Source organism: Ctenocephalides felis, unplaced genomic scaffold (assembly GCF_003426905.1).
Source record: "Ctenocephalides felis isolate EL2017-DRISC unplaced genomic scaffold, ASM342690v1 CF-g0.4_SCAFFOLD_01170, whole genome shotgun sequence".
Taxonomy (NCBI): domain Eukaryota; kingdom Metazoa; phylum Arthropoda; class Insecta; order Siphonaptera; family Pulicidae; genus Ctenocephalides; species Ctenocephalides felis.
Genome location: NW_020537324.1, coordinates 11,269,410 through 11,290,262, shown reverse-complemented (window position 1 = coordinate 11,290,262; position 20,853 = coordinate 11,269,410). Strand labels below are relative to the sequence as shown.

The following is a 20,853-nucleotide window of genomic DNA, read 5'->3' as shown; positions in this document are numbered from 1 at the left end:
TAAAAGCAAATTTTCAAAAATCAATAATTTTTATAATTGAACTAGTTTCCGCAGAAATTTAATGGTTTAGTATGTTCATTAAGACCAAGTACTCTATTATTATACCAAGTAAATCATTTAATTTTAATTTTAGCTAACGTCAAAAAAACTACTCATTTTATCAAACTTTGATGCATTTTTCAAATTAAACTACTTGTCTTAAGGCTGTAATATTTCAGTAAGTTCTATAAGACCATGATATATATCGCCAAAAAATGTTCCATAAAAATCGGCTTGAATATTTTTTTCAACAGTTAATTACAAGAAAACGGCTCGGTAGATTTTCACCTAAAACTAATCAGTATCATTCCCAACTAATAGCTTTCGGACAGTTTTTGATTTTTTAAAATCGATGCGATACTATGAGCAAATTTGGTCTCACTCGATTCAGAATGGCTTGAAACGGCGAAAAAACATAAAACTAGCCGATTTTTTTTAATGAAAACATAAACTTCTTCTTCGGGAAGAACCAAAAACATCTATAGCCCAAGGTATTTTCAATTACATTTTTGAGTGATGGTAGATTTGATGTTTATATATGCATTAAGAGCTTTAAACAGAGAATTTTTTTTAATTCTATGCAAGTATAGTTTCGACTATAGTTCTAAACATCATTCAGCGGAAAGCTTGTCTATTTTAATATTAAAAATAAAGAATATGTGTGCAATGAGTAGACTAAGTAAAAACTTAAATAGTACATGGTTGAAATGGGAAAGTTAATCTTTGGCAATATTGTGAATTTATACAATTATAAAAATTGTAATAATTTATTTACAGAGTATAGTATCATGGAATATTGTTTTTTGCGTTTGTAATATTAGGAAAAGCAAATTTTCCACCTGAAGTTTAGAACTATAGCTGGATCATATCGATTTTAATATAAATTTTAAAATGATCTTATCTTTTATTTAAAAAAATCATATCTTTTATTGATATTGTGCTCGACTATTAGACTCTAATAATGCACATGTTAATATGAAATTCAAATTACTAACATATCGATGTATTTCCTAGAAGTTGTAACATCAATCTTAAAAATCGTTAAAATGATGACTAGAAACTTAATCAATTTAATATTGCCAATTAAAATCAAATTAAAAATTATTAACATATACATATATGAATATGTATGGTAATCATAGATAAACAAGTATATATGATGGTAATCAATCAATTTTATATCTTTAAATATATTTTTTGCGATTTATTTGCGTTTCTGTTTGTTAATTGTTGATTGAGCTGAACAAATTACTCACTCGTAAAGTGTAAATTCAAGTGCCTGTATTATTTGTACAATGATGACAGTAGAAGTATTTTTCAAATGTATGAATCAAATACAATTTTAATCGATTATATATATATATATATATATATATATATATATATATATATATATATATACATTTTCCAATATTTATTTGAAGTATATACCGATTCGCACAATGACGTCAAACAACCATGACCATCGGGTACCACAGTCACGTTACGTTTCACATACAAACTGAGATAAAGAACTAATCTTGAACTTTTATTAGTTATAAAAATAGTCCATAAACTTCCACAACACAATTCACCACAAAGCATGAATTAGCTAATTAGAACGACGACGTAAATAAATACGTGTTTTTGGATTAGTTCCAGATGATATTAACGCGTTTCCACGAATTGTATTATCGAAAAAAGTGTATATTTAGTATAAAGAGAAACTATTAATGTCTATTGAATCTAAATTACCCTCATCGGATCATACAAAGTCAATATCAAACTTTATAATCAAAATAAACCCAACAATAAATAAATAATAAATGGTGATGATAAATATCGAATGCAGTTTTGGTTATTAAAATAATGGTGATTTAGTTAGTTTCGAAACATCCAACAACTAATTTATAAGAACACATATTCGTGTGTATAAATAAGATCTGAAGTTCAATATTAATTAAAGAATTTTTTAGTAATCTCAATCTTCCCAATAATTTGTACATTTTCCTAATCAATTCCAAGAACTACTTGAAACTATTTAGAACTATCAGTACTGCAGAATTATAAAAATATTTCTATAACGCAATAGAGATTGCTAATTCATTTCACTTTTAACATAAAGAATAACTAATATACAAGTTACAATAATGCACAAATTATAATCAAAACTATTTAAGGGTTTAAAAAGCTTTCAAATCGGTTTAGAATGAATTTTGCAACCTACTCCAATTTCTCTATATATGCTTTTCTTTAAATTTTTCAAATTTATTCCAAGTTTATTTAGAAATATATGTTGTAAACTGCTTATTAAAAATGTATCACCTTTTTACACAAAACAAGAGTATATTTAATTTGAATTAATTTTACTTAATGAAATAATGATGATAAACATGTTAGTTTCAAAACATCCAACTAATGTATAAGTTTAATATGGCTGTTTTTAAATAAGACCAGACGTACAAAATTAATTTTATTTATTTTAGTATTCTTTATTAATCTTAATCCCACATATTTTGTTAATAAATCATGCCCAATTGCTACTTGAAACTATATCGAACAATCCTAATGCTAAAATTGGCCACTGAAGAATTATTAATACATTTGACGTTGCTAATTTAGTTCACTTTTAATATCTTGAATTATTTATGCTCAAGTCTGCATACACATAGCACTTAAATTTTCTTAAATTATCGTACAGTTAAACTTTAGTACACGTTAAGAATCAAATATCAACACACAAGCCCAAAATCGATAAACGAAATGCGCACTGGCTATTCTATAAATAGTGTTAGAATAATTTACATATTCGGCTGCTTATCCATTCAACCCCGATGAAATGCTGGAATAAACCCCGAACTATGATCTCTGTGGGGGTCAAAATAATCAACTTGGTCCAATAATATAATAATCACATAAAATAGGGAAACGATAACATTTTTATATCAAGGAACTGTGGGTGTAATTCTGCTTGTTTTTCTTTCCATAGATTTGGATGGTGAGGATTACTATTGTATTACAAGCGATAATTTCTGTATCATTAAATATCAACTTAATTACTCATAAAACAGTTTATGAAACACATCAACGAGGATCATTAATATATTTCGTATTAATAATTTATTTAACGACGTTCGCCTACATATTTTTAATAAATGATAAGTTATATTAGTCTAAATAAAACCTGAACAATGCAACAGCCTTCATTGTTAAGTAAAAAAATAATGAGGTCTGAAAATGCTCGGAAACGCGCAAACTTGTGAAAAATCGTCGCTAAAGGTGACATTGGAGTCCAGCAGACCCCAGGTTTTCGATAAGGTTTAAAAAAAGGACTATATTATGTATTTTTTAAATAATTCTTTCATAGATTTTGAGTCGCAGTTTTTAACTCTTTTAATAAAAAGTTAATAAAACCATCAAACTATTTTGAAAAAAATACCTAAAATCACTTCAATAATCTTTTACACGTTTTGAGTCTCAGTTTGAAACTTTTTCGGTGGAAAGAACCCAAAAAATCCAAATTATTATCCAAACTAGAATTTTTGGGTTCTATCCACAGAAAAAGAGTTCAACCGAGACTAGAAATGTCTAAAAGATTATGGAAGTCGATTTAGTTTTTTTTTTTCAAAATAGTTTATCTTTTATAAACTGAAAAAAGTTAAAAGCTCGTGCAATAATTACAGAATTTTTTTAATGGCCTTATTTATAAAATGGAATTACATACATCATTAATTTGAAAAATTTAACTAAAATGAAGTATAACCAACAGTCATGTTGAGTTACGAGGTCTGTTCAAAATGTACCCGGAATTTTCGTTTTTTCAAAAAAATATTTATTTATTCGTCTACATTAATGTGGTCCCCTTCAAAGTAGTCCCCCCCAGATATAATACACTTATGCCAGCGTTTTTTCCAATTTTCGAAGCACCCTTGATATTCACTTTTTGATATGTCCTTGAGCACTCTCAGCGATTTTCTTCAATCGAGGAAAACCGCCGTCCTTTCATGGGTCTCTTCAACTTTGGGAATAGGAAAAAGTCACACGGAGCCATATCTGGTGAATTTTTGCACTTTGCAACACTTTATTTCATTTTTTACGCAAAATTTAATACAAATTCTTTGACTTTTCAATTCTTCCATTGTAAAAATCGCCGAGCTCAGAAAAACACGTCGAACCTTAGCGACTACCACAGACAAAGTAAACAGTGAATATAGCTGAAAATTTCATCATACTTTAGGGGCATGTATACCAACACAATAAAAAAAAATTTTGACAATCAGACACTCCAGACCCGCGAAATTTAATTATTAGTAATTCCGGGTACTTTTTGAACACACCTCGTATGTGAAACTGTTAAAATAAATTATAAAATATTTTTTTATGTGATTTTGTTTCATATATATGGTAATTAATCAAGCCTTGTATTCTGTGTTTTTGTTTTTTTAATAATTTGTGCGTTTTACCACTGAATATTAGTCAAATTGGGAACCGAAACATATGAAAGTGCAATATATATCAACATTTTTTTGAAATATGATTTAATTTTTTATTACCAACAAAGATGCCTTTTATGAAAAGATATTTGCTTTTAATTACACATGCCTAAAAACCTTGAAAAATAAGAGTTCAAAGATATAAAGTGTAGTGTATTGTGATTTACATAATTAATATTTGTTCCACTCATAATACAAAAATCTATATATTATAATATACATAGTTTAAGAATAATGTATAAAAATCCAGCTGTCCAAACCAGAAAAAATACCCTGGTTATATTTATCACAAAAAGTTATTGAATAATATATAAAACCCGTCTGATATACAAATGTCTGAGATTCAAAATTATATTATTATCATCATTACGTTAACTCAATTCATAAGATCCTTCTACATTTCATTAATTTTATATAAGATTGATTACCAAACGCTGCATTAATTTGAATGATAAATATATTTTCAACCATTTTATTTTTATTTGTAATTTTCTGTTACATTTTTTATTCCGCTTCATAAATCTCATGAAAAATTAATTTGATAAGGTCCTCAGTAACGTAATTTATTTGCAGGGGTTACTTGAATAAACACGTTCTTGTTTTGATAGCGCTTAGGTTGAGGAAAATTAATTAAATGATAATGGTGTTATTTTTTGGAATAAATTGATAAAATGGTTAGTTACAAGTGAAATTATTTGTTACTAAAATTATTAACTTGGATCAATCTTTGAGTCATCATAATGAAATTATTAATATGAAATTAAAATAAATCGTTATGATATGAGCTGATGAGTTTGTTTTGTAGTCAAGGATGATCCAAGAAATTAGGTGAATTTTTCTGAAGAATTTGTTAGGAAAATCTAACAAATTTTCAAATAAATCAAATTGATGGTTGCATATATATTAGGAAATTTGTAGTAGGCAAATAGAATGTTTACGTATGTCATTTACCATCAACAACTCCAATAAAAACATGTATTTACAAACTTTTAATGAAGGTTAGAGACAACGAGTCTGAAAACCTCTTAATTAACTGAATCGAATAAATCAATTTAATTAATGAGATCATTATTTCTTAATTGAACAGTTGGAGTACGACTTCAACTCAAACTCCTTGGCTGTGACCGTAATACAAGCCGAAGAGTTGCCCGCGCTGGATATGGGTGGCACATCCGACCCCTATGTCAAGGTCTATTTGCTGCCAGACAAGAAGAAGAAATTCGAAACCAAGGTCCATCGGAAGACCTTGAGTCCTGTCTTCAATGAGACTTTCACATTTAAGGTCAGTATCAATTGCAACTCTTGCACTTTTCCCGGCGGAAAAACAAGTGATATGTTTTGCGAAGGTGTTGTTTACTGGATTGTTTCTAGAACAGGAAAAAGCACTGAGAGAAGTTTATTTAACGGATACGTGATTGAATTTACTTAGTACTCATGGTAGAAAAGCAAGACAAAGTGTTCTTTTGAATGACTATTTTTTAGTTTCTATTTATTTAAAGTTTCAATTCACGTTCGAATTCCCTTGAATAATGGTAATTGACCTTTATTATCTATTTATTATTCATCACATTTAATTTGATATAATGAGAATACATCAGATTTCATATGAAATGGTATATATTTTACTGGCACAAAATATTATAATAAGAATAGAATAATAACTAGAATTAATGTATAAATTAATTAGTAAATATAATGTAATACTTCATTCTGCAGTTTATGAGAAAATTTTAAAAGTTCAAAGAGTTTCAATATCAATAAAAAACGAATTACAATTGCAATTGCAATATTACCGATTTTACCAATTTTTTTTCCTGAAATTTTGTTTATAATAGTCAAATTGATCGTTTTTATTTAGAAAGTTTGTGTTTCATAATATATGAAGCTTATTATCTGCTTATAACTTTTTTATAAAGTGCGAATATATTTTACTTGAATTAAAAAGATTATTTATAGACATTCTGAAATATAGAGAAAATAATACAAGATAATTAGAAATAATTAAAAAATATATTTTATGCAACATTTTATTCCGTCGTTGATGACTATTTTATGAAAAATACTATATATAAAGATACTATTGAAAAAATATTTGTATTTAAATTTGTAAAAAATGTGAAGAGTTAAACAGTTTTCAAATCGATATTGAAGAAATTATAATTGCAATTGTAATAAGATGTTAACAAATTTTGATATGTATCTTATTTTCTTTACATTAATCAATTTTATCAAGTTTACTTAGAAATACATATTTAGTTCAGAATTTTAAACACTCATTCATTTTTCTCTTTTGATAAAAGCATTGATAAAGCTTTATTAATTATATTGAAAACTATCTCAAGCTTTATTGAGGGCTTCAGTATGCTCCCGATTTTAACTTCTAATATGAGCAAGAAAGTTAAAAACCAAGTTCACATTTTCCAATTATAAATGAGGAAAAATTTAGCAACAAATACAATAATTTGGACAACTATTGACTTGACAAATTATCGACATGACAATATATAAATGCCATAAAATTGCTAATAATTTGGAAAATAATTGAAAAATGAACTTCATTTTGAATCCGACCATAGTAGCGTCGTAGATGAGTTTTCTCAAATAAAATTCCAAGTAAAAAACTAAAACGACTTCAATAATCTTTCAGACGTTTTGAGTCCCAGTTTGACTCTTTTTTGGTGGATAGAACCCAAAAATTCTAGTTTTTGTGTTATTTATAATAATTTGGAATTATTGAGTTCTATCCACTGAAGAAGAGTCCAACTGAGACTTAAAACATATAAAAGATTATAGAAGTGGGCATTGCTGCAACACATACACGTCAACACTATTAGAGACAAATCTAATATATAGAGACTACAAAAGATTAAATAAGCGCAAGATTCCCTCTTGAGAAATACTAGGTTAGGAGAGGCAATAGCAAACATGTTTCCAATCGCTGTTAAAAAAACTATATCACATAAAAATAAAATGTTCTTTTTTATTTTTACGTTTCAAAGGTTTCTGAACATTTTGACATACATTAGAAAAAATTGATGTATGTGTGTGTGTGCGGATACAAATTTTCGTCGACCATTTTGGGAACTCGGATCAACCGATTTGAATGATTCAAAGAACATTCAAAATTTTCGAATGTTTTCAAGATATTCTAAACTTTTATTTTAATTTAATTTCTGGTACCAGAAATTTGGCAGTTAATTTTTTAGTATGCATTTAAAGTCTATCTTCAATATATATTATTTATTTCCCCAGGGCGTTCCTTACGCGGACGCAATGAACAAAACTCTAGTCTTTGCGATATTTGACTTCGATCGGTTCAGCAAACACGACCAAATCGGCGAAGTTAAGGTTCCTCTGTGTCAAGTGGATTTGGCGCAAACCATCGAGGAATGGCGCGAATTGCAGAGCGTCGAAGGCGAAGGCGGACAGGTATGACTGATGACCAAAATATTACCTCCAAAAGCAGGTAACATAGGGAAATGTAAAGGAAATATTATTGATAATTTATACTTTTATAAAACAGACATCCGGGAAATAAAAATTCAATAGAATTATATGTTTTTATGATCGGGTTTATTAATTTTTCTTTTTTGTAGGGGATTACCGTAATTGAAGGGCCTAGTCTAGGATAAAATAATTATGTTTTGTTGAAAAAACGCATGAGTTGGTAGTCACGAACTGTGAATGAGCTGTCTTTGCTGTTGAATCGAGTATTTTATACTAAAACTACTTCTAAGACCTATCCTCCAAATGGTACTAACGCCAGGATAACACATTAGCTTGACGTCACGTGTACACCATAAGTGACAACAAAAAGTTGCACTTGTGATAACATTGGTATTTAATATTTGAGACATTTGGAGGTTAGATTTTGGAAAAATATATGTAGCACGATGAAGAGTAAAGACATAGCTTTTTGGCATTTGGTTTGTGACTACCAACTCATGCGATTTTTCAACAAAAGAAACCGTTAACAGAACATAACTATTTTGTTCTGAGATTTGGCCCCTGAATTCATTTCTTCTGTGTATACACGAATTTCTGATTATATTCCGATCGTTATTCGAAAGAATAATAAGATAATAAACAAAAAAAAATATTTTTGAAAATCAAGATTACCATATAATCAATTTACCGTAAGGTATCTTTTCATACCACCAATTTCAATTTCAATTATCATAAAAACACATAAGTTCTAATTCCGTTTACCAAACCACTCAATTTTACAAAAATAGAGATTTTATAGGTACAATCAATTATGGTACGTATAATATATTTCTGATATGATTTTTAAATAAATTTCTTCTCAAAACAAACACATAATTCTATTTGCAAAAAACGCCCCAAATGATATTCATGAAATTATATCAAGCACAGATATTGGCACCCAGTTCAGACCTTTTTTCTCGTACCGAAAAACACAAAATATATAAAGGATTTATAGAGAAAAATAATAAATATTAATTGTGTTGAAAATAATAATAATTAATTTTAGAAAAAATAAGTACATACCATACATAATATCATTTTACAAAATATCGATGCAGAATTTGGAAAAAATTAACCACGGTCGGTGAGACTAATTAATAAGATTTATTTAGCCATTTCAAGATAGAAACTAAAGAAATTGAGTTTTATTATTTATATACACCCGAAAACGCTATTCATATATGTTTGATATATTTAATTCTTTAGTGAAAGATATTTAAGTATCAAAATAATATCATATACCATTTTCTACGGTGGCCCGTGGTTAATTTTCTGGAAATTTTTAATAAATCCTTTATAATCATCAGATTTTAAACCAAGATCTAATATTATGCGCTTTTTCCTTTTGGTTTGAAATCTGATAAATTTTATTGTCCTTACATACGCATTTAAATTTATATTTTATAATATACATATATTGAATCATACTTCTAACATTATATTTAAATAATTATTAATTATTTTATTCTTGCTAAGAATTTCATTTCGTATTTTTGAGTATGGAATGCAGTATATAATTAGGTGCCAGTAACCATTTTCTTTCAGGTTTTGCTAAAAACGAACGACATAATTTGGCGAATGATTTTGTAATAATATTTTTTGCAAAATCGCAATTTGTTAAAATTGCGGAACATTTTTTATTGCATAGATTAAAGAAGTTTGCACGGAGAAGAACGACGTATGCATATTTTTTGAATGTTTTATTAAATCAGTGCCATGAAGTTTAAATATTCAGCCGAACATTTTTTTGTAGAACAATTTTTGGATATTCAATTTTTTTATAGATACTTATATCATCAACATATTTTTCTGCGATATGAAGTGCGTTTTTTTAATTTACTCTATAGAATTGGAAGAATTTGAAGTACCTTAATTTTAACCGCTGCAAAAATGAGAAGCGCTTTTTCTTGATCAAAAAATTCATCCAATTCTGTATCTATAAAATATATAATATATATCATATATTATATAAATATGATTTTTATATATTTATAAATCTATAAATATATATGGTGCAATTGACGTGATCATGTTTCTCTTTTTCTCATATTATCTCTGCTGTGCTTTTGGCCTGTGTAATGGTTGTCTCGTCGACATTTGCATGCCGCTTCAAAAATCAAAAATAATCAAATCAAATCATTCACACGTAAGTATTTCTTGATAATTTGGTTGACAATAATTGATTTAATTGATTGATTAATACAGTACAAACCAGCAATAAATATTTGTGGAAGAAATGTCCATTGCTGGAACAAAACGACAAAGTATCTTCAATTGCAATGTTAGTCAAGATTGGAATTCATATTGAAAATATAATAAATGATTTTTGCAATTATGGATTACTTTGTTGGAACTGTATTTATTCATGCACATATATTTTATTAGGTATAAATGAATTTTAAAACGATGCCAAATATTACTTATTACACTAATGTATTAACACGTATTTTTCGAACCTTTTTTGAACATTTTTTTACCAATCACTTTTTTCCATTTACATACTACGAATTTGAAATTCCTATTTAAATATTCCCAAAATTATATTCAAGGAATTTAATATTGCGAATCATTTAAAAATTCAATCAATATTAGCTTAAATCATTTTAAGATATAAAAGTAAATAACGAGCAAAATTTTGCCTAACTAATTACGCAAGTACACTTTGTATAAGTAACGATTTGAACTTTTTTGTTATTTCTGAATCTTACTGACCAAAATTAATACTTATTTTTGATTTGACACAATATTTACACAATTTCTTTAAATTCTGTAAATTTATTAACACAAATGAGTGCTTAATTTGCACTACAATAAACTAATATAAAATTTTCCATCCCAAAATAATTTTAAAATAAAATATATAAAAATACATTTATTTCTCTTGTTGGCCATTTACTCGACTTATCGTTAATTTATTTCATGCCATAGAATCCTTTTGCTAGTAGAAATATTTGCATGGCGATTGAATTTCATCGAAAACCTTTAGTAATTTGTTATGTGTGGCGGCTGATGCACGATTTTGATTACTTTTTTTCTATCCTATAGATTTAGAATAAACCTTTCACAAATTTGAGTAAAAAATAATAGATAAAATAAAAAAAATAGAAGAAATAAAAATATTTCAACATCTGTGCTGTTGACATACTCAAATTTGTTGTTAGTTTAGCATGTTGTATCATATTTATAAGTAGACCAACTAATACGCTTTCTGATATTATTAACAAATCCTTATAGACAGCAAAATTAAATTTTATAATAAGTCGACTCGAATTATATTTGTATGCAATCAGTTTGTATTTAAACTAAATCATTTACTAAAAACAATATTTTGACCAGAACGATGATTGCTTTTTTTAGTCGCTAAAAGCTTTTAACATATACGATTTTGCCAAATTTACCATATTAGTAGATATTTAATGCGTGCTGATAATTCCTAATTTTGCATATACCTTACTCAACATTTTTACTAGACAGTAAATTTTTAATACAGCTCTGATCTTATAGAATTTTTTCTAATCTTTTCTATAATTTTCACTACTTTTCTATAATTCTATTGCCTTGAGCATGCTTCCAATTAGTTTCTGAAAGTTGTATAGTAATATCCCAGAGATGTGAACAGTGTCCCTTCCATATACAAGTGAGTCGTATAAAATACAATTATATTTATCATTTTTATTATAATTAAAAACGTTACTTGTAGTTATAAAAATACATCATGTAATATATTTTGAGCGCATTTCTCACAAATCATTTGGATAAAAAAATCATATTTTCAATAACTTACAGGTAGATTCATCAAAATCTTCGAAAAGCGCTCAAAACTAATTTCATTTCATTTTTTACGAAATTTACGAAATCATTCAAAATTCAACGTTTTAAATCAGTTTATAATTTTCATAAACCATTTATTTTTATTTTTATATCCAAAGTTGAGATTAATTCATAGAAGTGTTTAGTCCATTATAATAGTGTATTTACAAGTATCTATAAAAATGAATTAATGTCAATTTTTATATATATTATTATAGTTCAAAAACATAGAATTTAGATGACAAACCTTTAGTTAAAATTACATGTTGTAGCTTAAATTTTATTTTGATTAACAGGGCTGATCTGGGTGTTTGAACAAAAATTAAATTTAACCAAAACTATAAAAAGTAGTTATATTTCAAATTACACTTTTTCATTATTTTGTTAATACCAAAATTAGTTTCAAACAACAAAATTTGGCTTATAAATGTGCCTTATGACTACCTGTATAGAATGTAAATTATTGAAAGAGCAAAAAAGTACCTTATTTATTTTTAGTTATCTTTGAACTGTGTTAGATCAATTGTTGTACTTTTATTTCTTTTTAGAGTTTTATTGGTGTTTTCGTGCGTATAATTTTAGAAAATGCAGTGACGTTTTATTCCACTGAGGAAATCAGTGGCGCCTGTATGAAAATTTGCACTATGGAAACTGATGTAAGAAATAAAAAAAATGAAAAAAATTATAATTGATAGTGAAAAGAATTATTTTTTAGATACAAAGTATATTCTATCTTTGATTATCATATCAGTAATTTAATAATAGTAATCAGTAATTTTTATAATATTCTATCTCCTCATTATTATATTAAATTTATTAATTTACATCAGTTGCCAGTGTTTCTCAACGTTAGTCATTGCTTACTGGGGTGAATTGCTTCTAGGTGATAACACAGCTATAAAATTAACCAAATGTAACCCAATGCAATGCCCCTCTATTTACACTCTATATATAAACTTACAAATCTCCTACTAGTTTTTAAAAAGCCCCATTCCTGACTTGAATATTATTGTTCTAGTGTATTTAAATGGCAACACCACTTTTTTAAATAGAAGCTGTTTTGTCAAAAGCAACACACTTTCTCATTTAGATGTACGTCCCGTGGTAAAACACACACTTATTAATGTCGATTTGTTCGAATCACTTTTGATGTGAATTCATAAAATTATGAGTAAAAAAATTGTACAAAATTGAGCAGTTGTTTCAGCGCCATATAAAGTTTAGACTCTCATATCTTACTAACAAGTAATATTTCGGCCAAATTTAAAATCTAGAGAAAAAAATAGTATAAAATATTTGTAAAAAATACTCATAACGTAATGTATCGAGGTCTATTCTCTATTTATTTAATATGCAGGTTTTTATAATAATTCAAATTAAAATAATTTAACGAATACATCAATTTAACGAAACAATCCCATATTTTCAAGAATAAATTCCAAAAATAAGAATAATAATGAAGCAACTAATTAACAATGACCCTCGTGGATTCCTGAATCATAATTCCAAGTCGTTCAATCGTGAAAATTCTTAATTAGCAAACTCAAGTAATTTACTTGAGTAATTTTGGCTTCGAGAAATGGTTCAATTATTTTGTGACATATCTCAATTGCAACTTTTCTAATCGAAAGTACAAAATTATTTGTCAGTCTTTTTGCAAATCTTGCAAATTTCACATAATTTAATAAAAAAAATTAATTTATAGCTGCCTGCATAAAAGTCTTCAATTATTCCTTACATGGCATTAAAACAATTTGCAATATCAATATTTAATGTTTATCACAACAATAATTTGAAAAGCTATAGAGGAACTGTTATAATTTTATTCATATGATTATATCTAACTATTACCATTTTTTCATAATTATATGAATTCATGCTTCACGTTGCTCCACCTCACAAAATTATAAAAAATATTTATATGTTGTCTCTATTTAAAACACTATCTCTAGTACTGAACGTTACTTAAAACTATTATTTTTGAATATATTTAATGATATGTTTCTATAAATGTGTTTTTTAAATCGTTGTATATCACGACCGATGTGGAATCTAATCGTAATGGCATAATTAAAAAAATTACTCAACATTGATAATCTTAAAATGTTACACTTCACGTCCTTTTGATTTCATACTATACATTATTAATTGATATTTTATATATTAAATGATGATTATGAGTTTGTGTTTAATTGTTAATTTAAGGTAAACTAATAAAAGTTTATTGGTGCTTATTAAACACCGATTTATAGGACAACAAGCTCGGGGACATTTGCTTCTCGTTGCGCTACGTGCCCACGGCAGGCAAACTCACCGTCGTCATTTTGGAGGCGAAGAATTTGAAGAAAATGGATGTCGGTGGTTTATCAGGTTCGAAAAAGAAAATAATTTGTGAAATTTATTTTAATATGGGCTCTTATTTCTACTGCAATTCTGGTTTTTCATAACTATTTGAAGAAAAAGAATTGCAAATAAATTTATGATAGACCATGAACTCGATCATCCAACGAATATGATTAATTACAATAAAATGGCCTAACCGATTTGTATCCAAAAACTAAGCAGCACGATTACCAACTGATCACAAACAGTTTTTAGTTATTCAAAATTGGTTCAGCAAAAATTTAAACGAATAAAATTTCACTTCTCTGCAAAATCTAATCGTCTGGCAAAATCTGATCGTCTGGCAAAATCTAATTAACGCAAGTCCATATCGAGTTCCTTCAAATGACTTAAATTTAGGAAATTAGTGCAGCCCTTTGGAGAAAACGTTGACGAAAGATCAAATTTTAGTCACGCGCGCACATTAATATAATACATCCTCTTTGTTAATTTTAGTATCAAATCACTCAGAGCGACTTGAAGCGTTTAGAAAAAATGAAAATATAAAATCAAAGTTTCTGGAAAAAACGAGATTCTCCTTAGGAAAGAAGGTTTTTACTCTATATAGCACGGAGTGTTAAAAGAAATACAATTTAAGTTACTTTGTTTCTTGATGCCGTTAGTAAAAAATATTATATTATACTCTACATCAAATACTAGCCTTTTTGAGGAAACGTTGATAAAAGGTCAAATTTTGACTCACACGCACTCATGAATATACACACACCCTTTTTTCTCAATTTTAGTTTAAAACGACTCAAAATGACTTGAAGTGTCAAAAAATGAAGAAATAAAATTAGATTTTTTGGAAAAAACGAACTTCACCTTACGAAAGAAGGTTTTTATTCTATATAGTACGGAGTGTTTAATATTGTTAATCTCGAACGAAAATTCTTTAATTTAAAAAATACAATTTGAGTGAGTTTGTTTCTTGATGTCATTAGTATAAAATATTATATTATACTCTGCATCCATTACTAGCCTTTTTGAGGTAAGGTTGACAAAAGGTAAAGTTTTGTTGAATCATAAATGACTTGAGACGTTTAAAAAAATGAAAAAAGTAAACCGGATTTTCTGGAAAAGACAAACTTCTCCTTTGGTAAGAAGGTTTTATATAACTCTATATAACACGGGTTGTTCAATATCGTTATACTCGAACGAATATTAATTATTTGAAGTTAATTATTTAACGAATATACCTAATTTAAAATACAATTTGAGTTAGTTCGAATTAGTTAGTTAGAATTTCTTTATGACATTAGTAGGAATATTATATTATACTCTATAACATCAATTACTATCATTTTGAATAAGAAATTAACAGAAATTATAAAATTTGAGAGTACATTCTTATAAATCTAATAAAACAATCTAGAGAGAAACATATTATAATATTCAATGAATATATAAAATCAACAAAATTAATATTCGTACCACTTCTAATACAAAATTATGTCATTACTTATAGTACAGTTTATAATTGCAATTAAGTGATATTAATATTTATCATATATAAAAAATTTTGCCTCTTCTGATTACAATCAAATTCTAGTAATCAATTCTTTGAGTCTATGAGCAAATTTTTCAAGGCTTTTTGAAGGTTTTTCAAATGAGATACATTTATAGATTTTGTTCAGAAGTTCTTTCACATGAAATCAGGTGACTTATTTTATCAATCTTCTCGTCGGTATTTTGTGATTCAGTTAATGCAATTATTTATTAGGATAGTTACCAAAATATGCAATAAATATAAAAATTGAAATTGTAATAAATATAAAATAATTTTTTATTATTTTATCCCAGATCCGTACGTGAAAATAGCGCTGATGCAGAATGGAAAGCGACTGAAGAAAAAGAAGACGAGCATTAAAAAGTGCACGCTGAATCCGTACTATAATGAGTCGTTTACATTCGAAGTTCCATTCGAACAGATACAGGTACTTCATATGTGGAATGATTTGTTGTTGAACGGGAAACGTTTTTTCGATGTTAACCCGATGTATTTTCCAAACGACCTTTTAGAATTCACTGATGCAAAGTATCTAATCAATTATAAGTAAAGGTTCATTATATAGCTGAACGAAACTCTGTCAATCTCAAAATCGTGGTCGGATGATTTTGTATTTTTAAAGCCTTTACTTTTGCTCCTAAAGATTCACTTGTTATCCATTGTAGGATAAATATCTAACAAAAATTTCGGTCAGTCAAAATTATTGTCTATTAAAAAAATCATACTTGGAATCGTAACTCAGGAAAATAATAGTCTAATAATTGCATTTGACTAGAAATGGTTGAAAATGGTTAGAACACGTTCAAAATTGTTTGTGTTAAAGAATAAACCAAAAATAAGTACAAAATGCTTAACTTGAAACTAATATGTAATTTTTATCGATTATTATTTAAAGATTTATACTTGAAACTAGTAACTTGAATATCGAATTTGACGTGAAATGCAGTCAAAAACTTATTATTATATTATGTGCAAAACGCTCTTTAAAAATGATGCTCATATTTGGAAATCAATCTTGCAACGTTATTCTGCCTATATTCTTAATTTTTCAGTTTTATGAACATTTGCAATAACGATGCACTTTGAACCGAAATTGTTCACTTGCCTCTATATGTTAGAGGGGCAGTTTTTAAAATGTATGTAATAAATAGAGCAAAAAAAGCTCAGTTACTTTGAGCCCAGACAGCCCTTGATAGAGCAAAATATTCAAAAAAAATTATAATATGGTTTCGCAAGTTCTTGATGTTTTTCTTTATTTTTCTACCTACGTCTCAGTTAGTATTTTTTATCTTTGCACAGTGAATCCAAATGGTTTATTTCTGTATTTGAGCCACTATTTATGTATCGTATTATAGCTTTGGAAGAATCAATAGAAATCCTTTTCGTTGTGCATTCAGTGTTTATTCAGCTGTTTTTGTGTGATTTGATGTATCATATATTTCGTTGTATTATATATTGAAAAGCAATTGAATCAGAAATTTGTGGAAAAAAATATTTGATTTAAAAGGTTAACAATGAAACAGATTGTAAATTTTATTTTTACGACGTGTTGTTTTCGTATAAAGTCAATAAATTTTTTGATTCAATTGCTGACAATATAAACCATTGATCATTCTGTGTACAAACGAGTTTTTTTTATAAATTCCCAAAAAGTATTTTTGGAATTGTTTGTTTTGTGTGTTGTGTAATATCTTTGTTTTCATAATTACCTATTTGATTGTTTTCATTAGTCCCCCCAAAGTATTTGTTTTGATAATTAACTTTTAACTTTTCTATATAAATCACAAAGAAATCAGCGAGTCATATTATCCAATAAGGTTTATATGATTATTAAATATAAATGATACAATAATTTATCATATAGAAATTATATAAAGTAATAAATCTTTTTCCAATTTTATTATTAAAAAATTAAGCAATTATCCTTATTTTTGTAAGCATTAAATGTGTCTAACACAAAGTGCTAAAATAAAGTGAGTTATGTCCAAAAAGCTCAGTAATATTTTTAAAACTCAAATTTTGTAAATTTACCGATATATTTCAGATTTAAAATATTAGATAAGTCATTAAATAAAGAAAATCATGAGTAAATCATTTGACTCGAAACTAAATTTTCAACTTTTAATAAAATTCTCATATTTACAAAAACGCTCATCCACTATATATAACATTTATCGAAAATTTTCAATTCAACATCTATAAACCTACATCACCAAAACAACGACAAAAATCATTTATCCTAACAAACATTATTCCTGCATTTCATAACATATTTCTGCACCATCATTCACTAACTCTTCTCTAATCTGTCTTCCAAAGCTTTATACGAAATCATAAAAAAACTGAAACTTAAAGTGACACAAATACTCTTCCAAGTCATTCTACCATATACTGCTACCTGTAACTGTGTATTGTATTGATAACTCTTCCAAAGAGTATTATACACAATTATGCTTGACATTATTTATTAAAGAATATATAATTAATTTGAATTGCTAAGTACCTACTTCTGGAATAATAAGGTTGTATAAATATAGAGGTTTTTCATACTCTTATACACGATAAATTTTAAAAAGCAACTAAATAAGTTAAAAAATGCATATTTTCCATTTGCTCTAAATTGATTTCTGATCTTGTATTATGTTGAAAATATCAAAAATCAATGAAAAGATCAGATTAGTTTTTATTCGATTATGCAAGAGTTGGATACAAGGCAATTTAAAATAAATTAAGTATTTCACTATAAATAATGAAAAGCATAATGTAAATATATTGATACTTAATCAATACAATAGTAAAGATTGAATGTTTATGTTAAATGTACCACTTAAAAAGTAAGTATCCTAACTATTTCTCTTGTTTCAAGGGGTCGTATCTATGTTTGATGTATTACCAAGTAATGAATAGCTATGAATTGTGGAGCAAAATTTTCTAATTGTAGATAAAACCAAGTTTAAGGAAAATGCAGTAAATAAGCTGCAATATTATGAGAATTATTAGAAAATTTTGCATTTATCAGATGTGATAAACGGCTTGATGATCATTCGATGTGTTTTACTTCTATTTTTTAAATCTATTTTTTCTCAGGAAAGTTTTATTTATGAGAGGTATTTGGGTAATTAACCGATAACTGAATCTACACATCTAAATCTCTATCTACTTCCTTGAAATATTGACTTTGTTTTTAAACATTATTTTTTCTAATCTATTTTTCTTTTTTTTCTTCAGCGTTTTTCGCTAAAAAATGTAATATTTAAAAAAACAAGTCCAAAGCATAGTTTTCAATGTTAATAAGTGGTCAAGATTTGACCAGGGCTTTTTCTATTTAACACGGGACCCTTTGGGGTAGGGTACAATGGTATGAGTATAAATACCTGAAACTTATAATAATAAAAAAGACTAGCAAATGTAATGAGAGAAGAAGGTTGTAGAGTAAAGTTCAATATATATCATAATCTAAATAGTGGTTTTATTCACATATCTTATTGTGATGGAATATTTATAATTTACAGTCCGCTTATATCTAATTAATCATAGTAATCCTCATCATAATTGGTCCATTTCGAGTCGCATTTTAGACAATTATGGTGAGGATGACTATGATTAATTTGATATAAGCGGACCGTAAATTATAAATATTCTGATCTATCACCATCTCATTCCATCACTACAAGATATGTGAATAAAACCACTATTTAGATTATGATATCTTCTCTCGTTACATTTGCTAGTCTCTTTTATTATTATAAGTTACAGGTATTATATACTCATACCATTGTATCCCCTACCCCTAATGGTCCCGGGTTAAATAGAAAAAGCCCTGGTCAAATCTTGGCCAATAAGATAAACTCTTTTAGTTAATTTTAGTAATTTTGAAAATTATTTGCTTTTTAGTATTAATAAATACTAAGATTTTATTGAAAAACAAGATGGATTCATCGCCTCTCGGGGTTCGAAATATTTGACTACCGTGTGTGGATTTATTAAATTTTTATTCATATAATTAACGTTTAATTATTCGAATTCTTGATAAAATAACTGGCGTAAAAATTAATATTTTCTGCAGATAATATTGAAATCAAACAATTATCTTAAAACAGACAAATTTAAATATTAAAAGCTTAACATTTGAAAAGCAGCATAATGGAGAAGTTTCTGCTCACAGAGCTTTTATCTCTGATTATTGTTCCAAAAATGAAAGAAAAAATAAAAAATAAATAAAACCAAAAAATGTACGTGAAAAATCAAACTAGCCACCAATGGCTGACTTAAAAAATTACAGCAAAAACTCAAAAACAGCTATGATTAATTCTGGTTCGATAAAACTGTACCTTGTACCCATACATTCAAATTCGTCAAATCTGCAAAAAAAACTTTTCGAAAGAACTTTTATCTTTGATTTACTGTTCCAAAAATGAAAGTAAGAATGAAAAAAAAAATTGAAAAAAAATGTACGTGAGAAACAAACTAGCCACTAATGGCTACCTTAAAAAATTGCAATAAAATCTCAAAAACAGCTATGATTAATTCTGCTTCGATAAGAATTTTATCATACCCATACATTCAAATTCGGCAGTTTCGCGAAAAAAACATTCCAAAAGAATGATTATCAAGTCGGTTTTATAAATATACACATATATATATATACTATCATCCCTTAACCGCCTTCATCCGCGATTTCCGCGGTTTCTTCCACTTCGTTCCGCAGAAAGTGAACCTGATGGTAACCGTGGTGGATTACGATCGTATCGGCACATCAGAACCTATCGGTAAAGTGGTGCTGGGCTACAATGCATCTGGCACGGAGTTGCGCCATTGGTCTGACATGCTGGCGTCGCCTCGCAGGCCGATCGCGCAGTGGCACACGCTCAAGGACCCCGAAGACGATAAGAAGGACTAAACTGGCCCCGACCCTTAGGATGCTGGGGATAAAAAGGTAAATGAGGGTGGATTTTGGGATAGAAATTAATTGTGGACTCTACTACAGTTGAATATTGTAATAGATACATTGAAATCCCGTTAAGGGCTACAACTAGTGTAACCGCCTAAAAAAGGTGATTTTTGGGAATTTATTTTAAAAAAACTAATTTACCAATCATTTCAATTTTAGGAATATATTTACACATGTTTTAAGAATACATAGTAAAATTT

The 20,853-nt window shown here is 27.5% G+C and overlaps 1 protein-coding gene across 1 annotated transcript in view; it reads left to right on the top strand.

The window, feature by feature from the left end:
* Positions 1-20,637, top strand: part of LOC113368031 (synaptotagmin 1-like) — a 40,048-nt gene extending 19,411 nt beyond the window's left edge. Inside the window, exons 6-10 of the mRNA XM_026609596.1 lie at positions 5,599-5,793; positions 7,764-7,940; positions 14,063-14,180; positions 15,996-16,129; positions 20,411-20,637. Coding sequence (XP_026465381.1) covers positions 5,599-5,793; positions 7,764-7,940; positions 14,063-14,180; positions 15,996-16,129; positions 20,411-20,602 — 816 coding nt within the window. The 3' untranslated portion in view covers positions 20,603-20,637. The remainder of the gene's footprint in view (positions 1-5,598; positions 5,794-7,763; positions 7,941-14,062; positions 14,181-15,995; positions 16,130-20,410) is intronic.
* Positions 20,638-20,853: the final 216 nt, after the last annotated feature.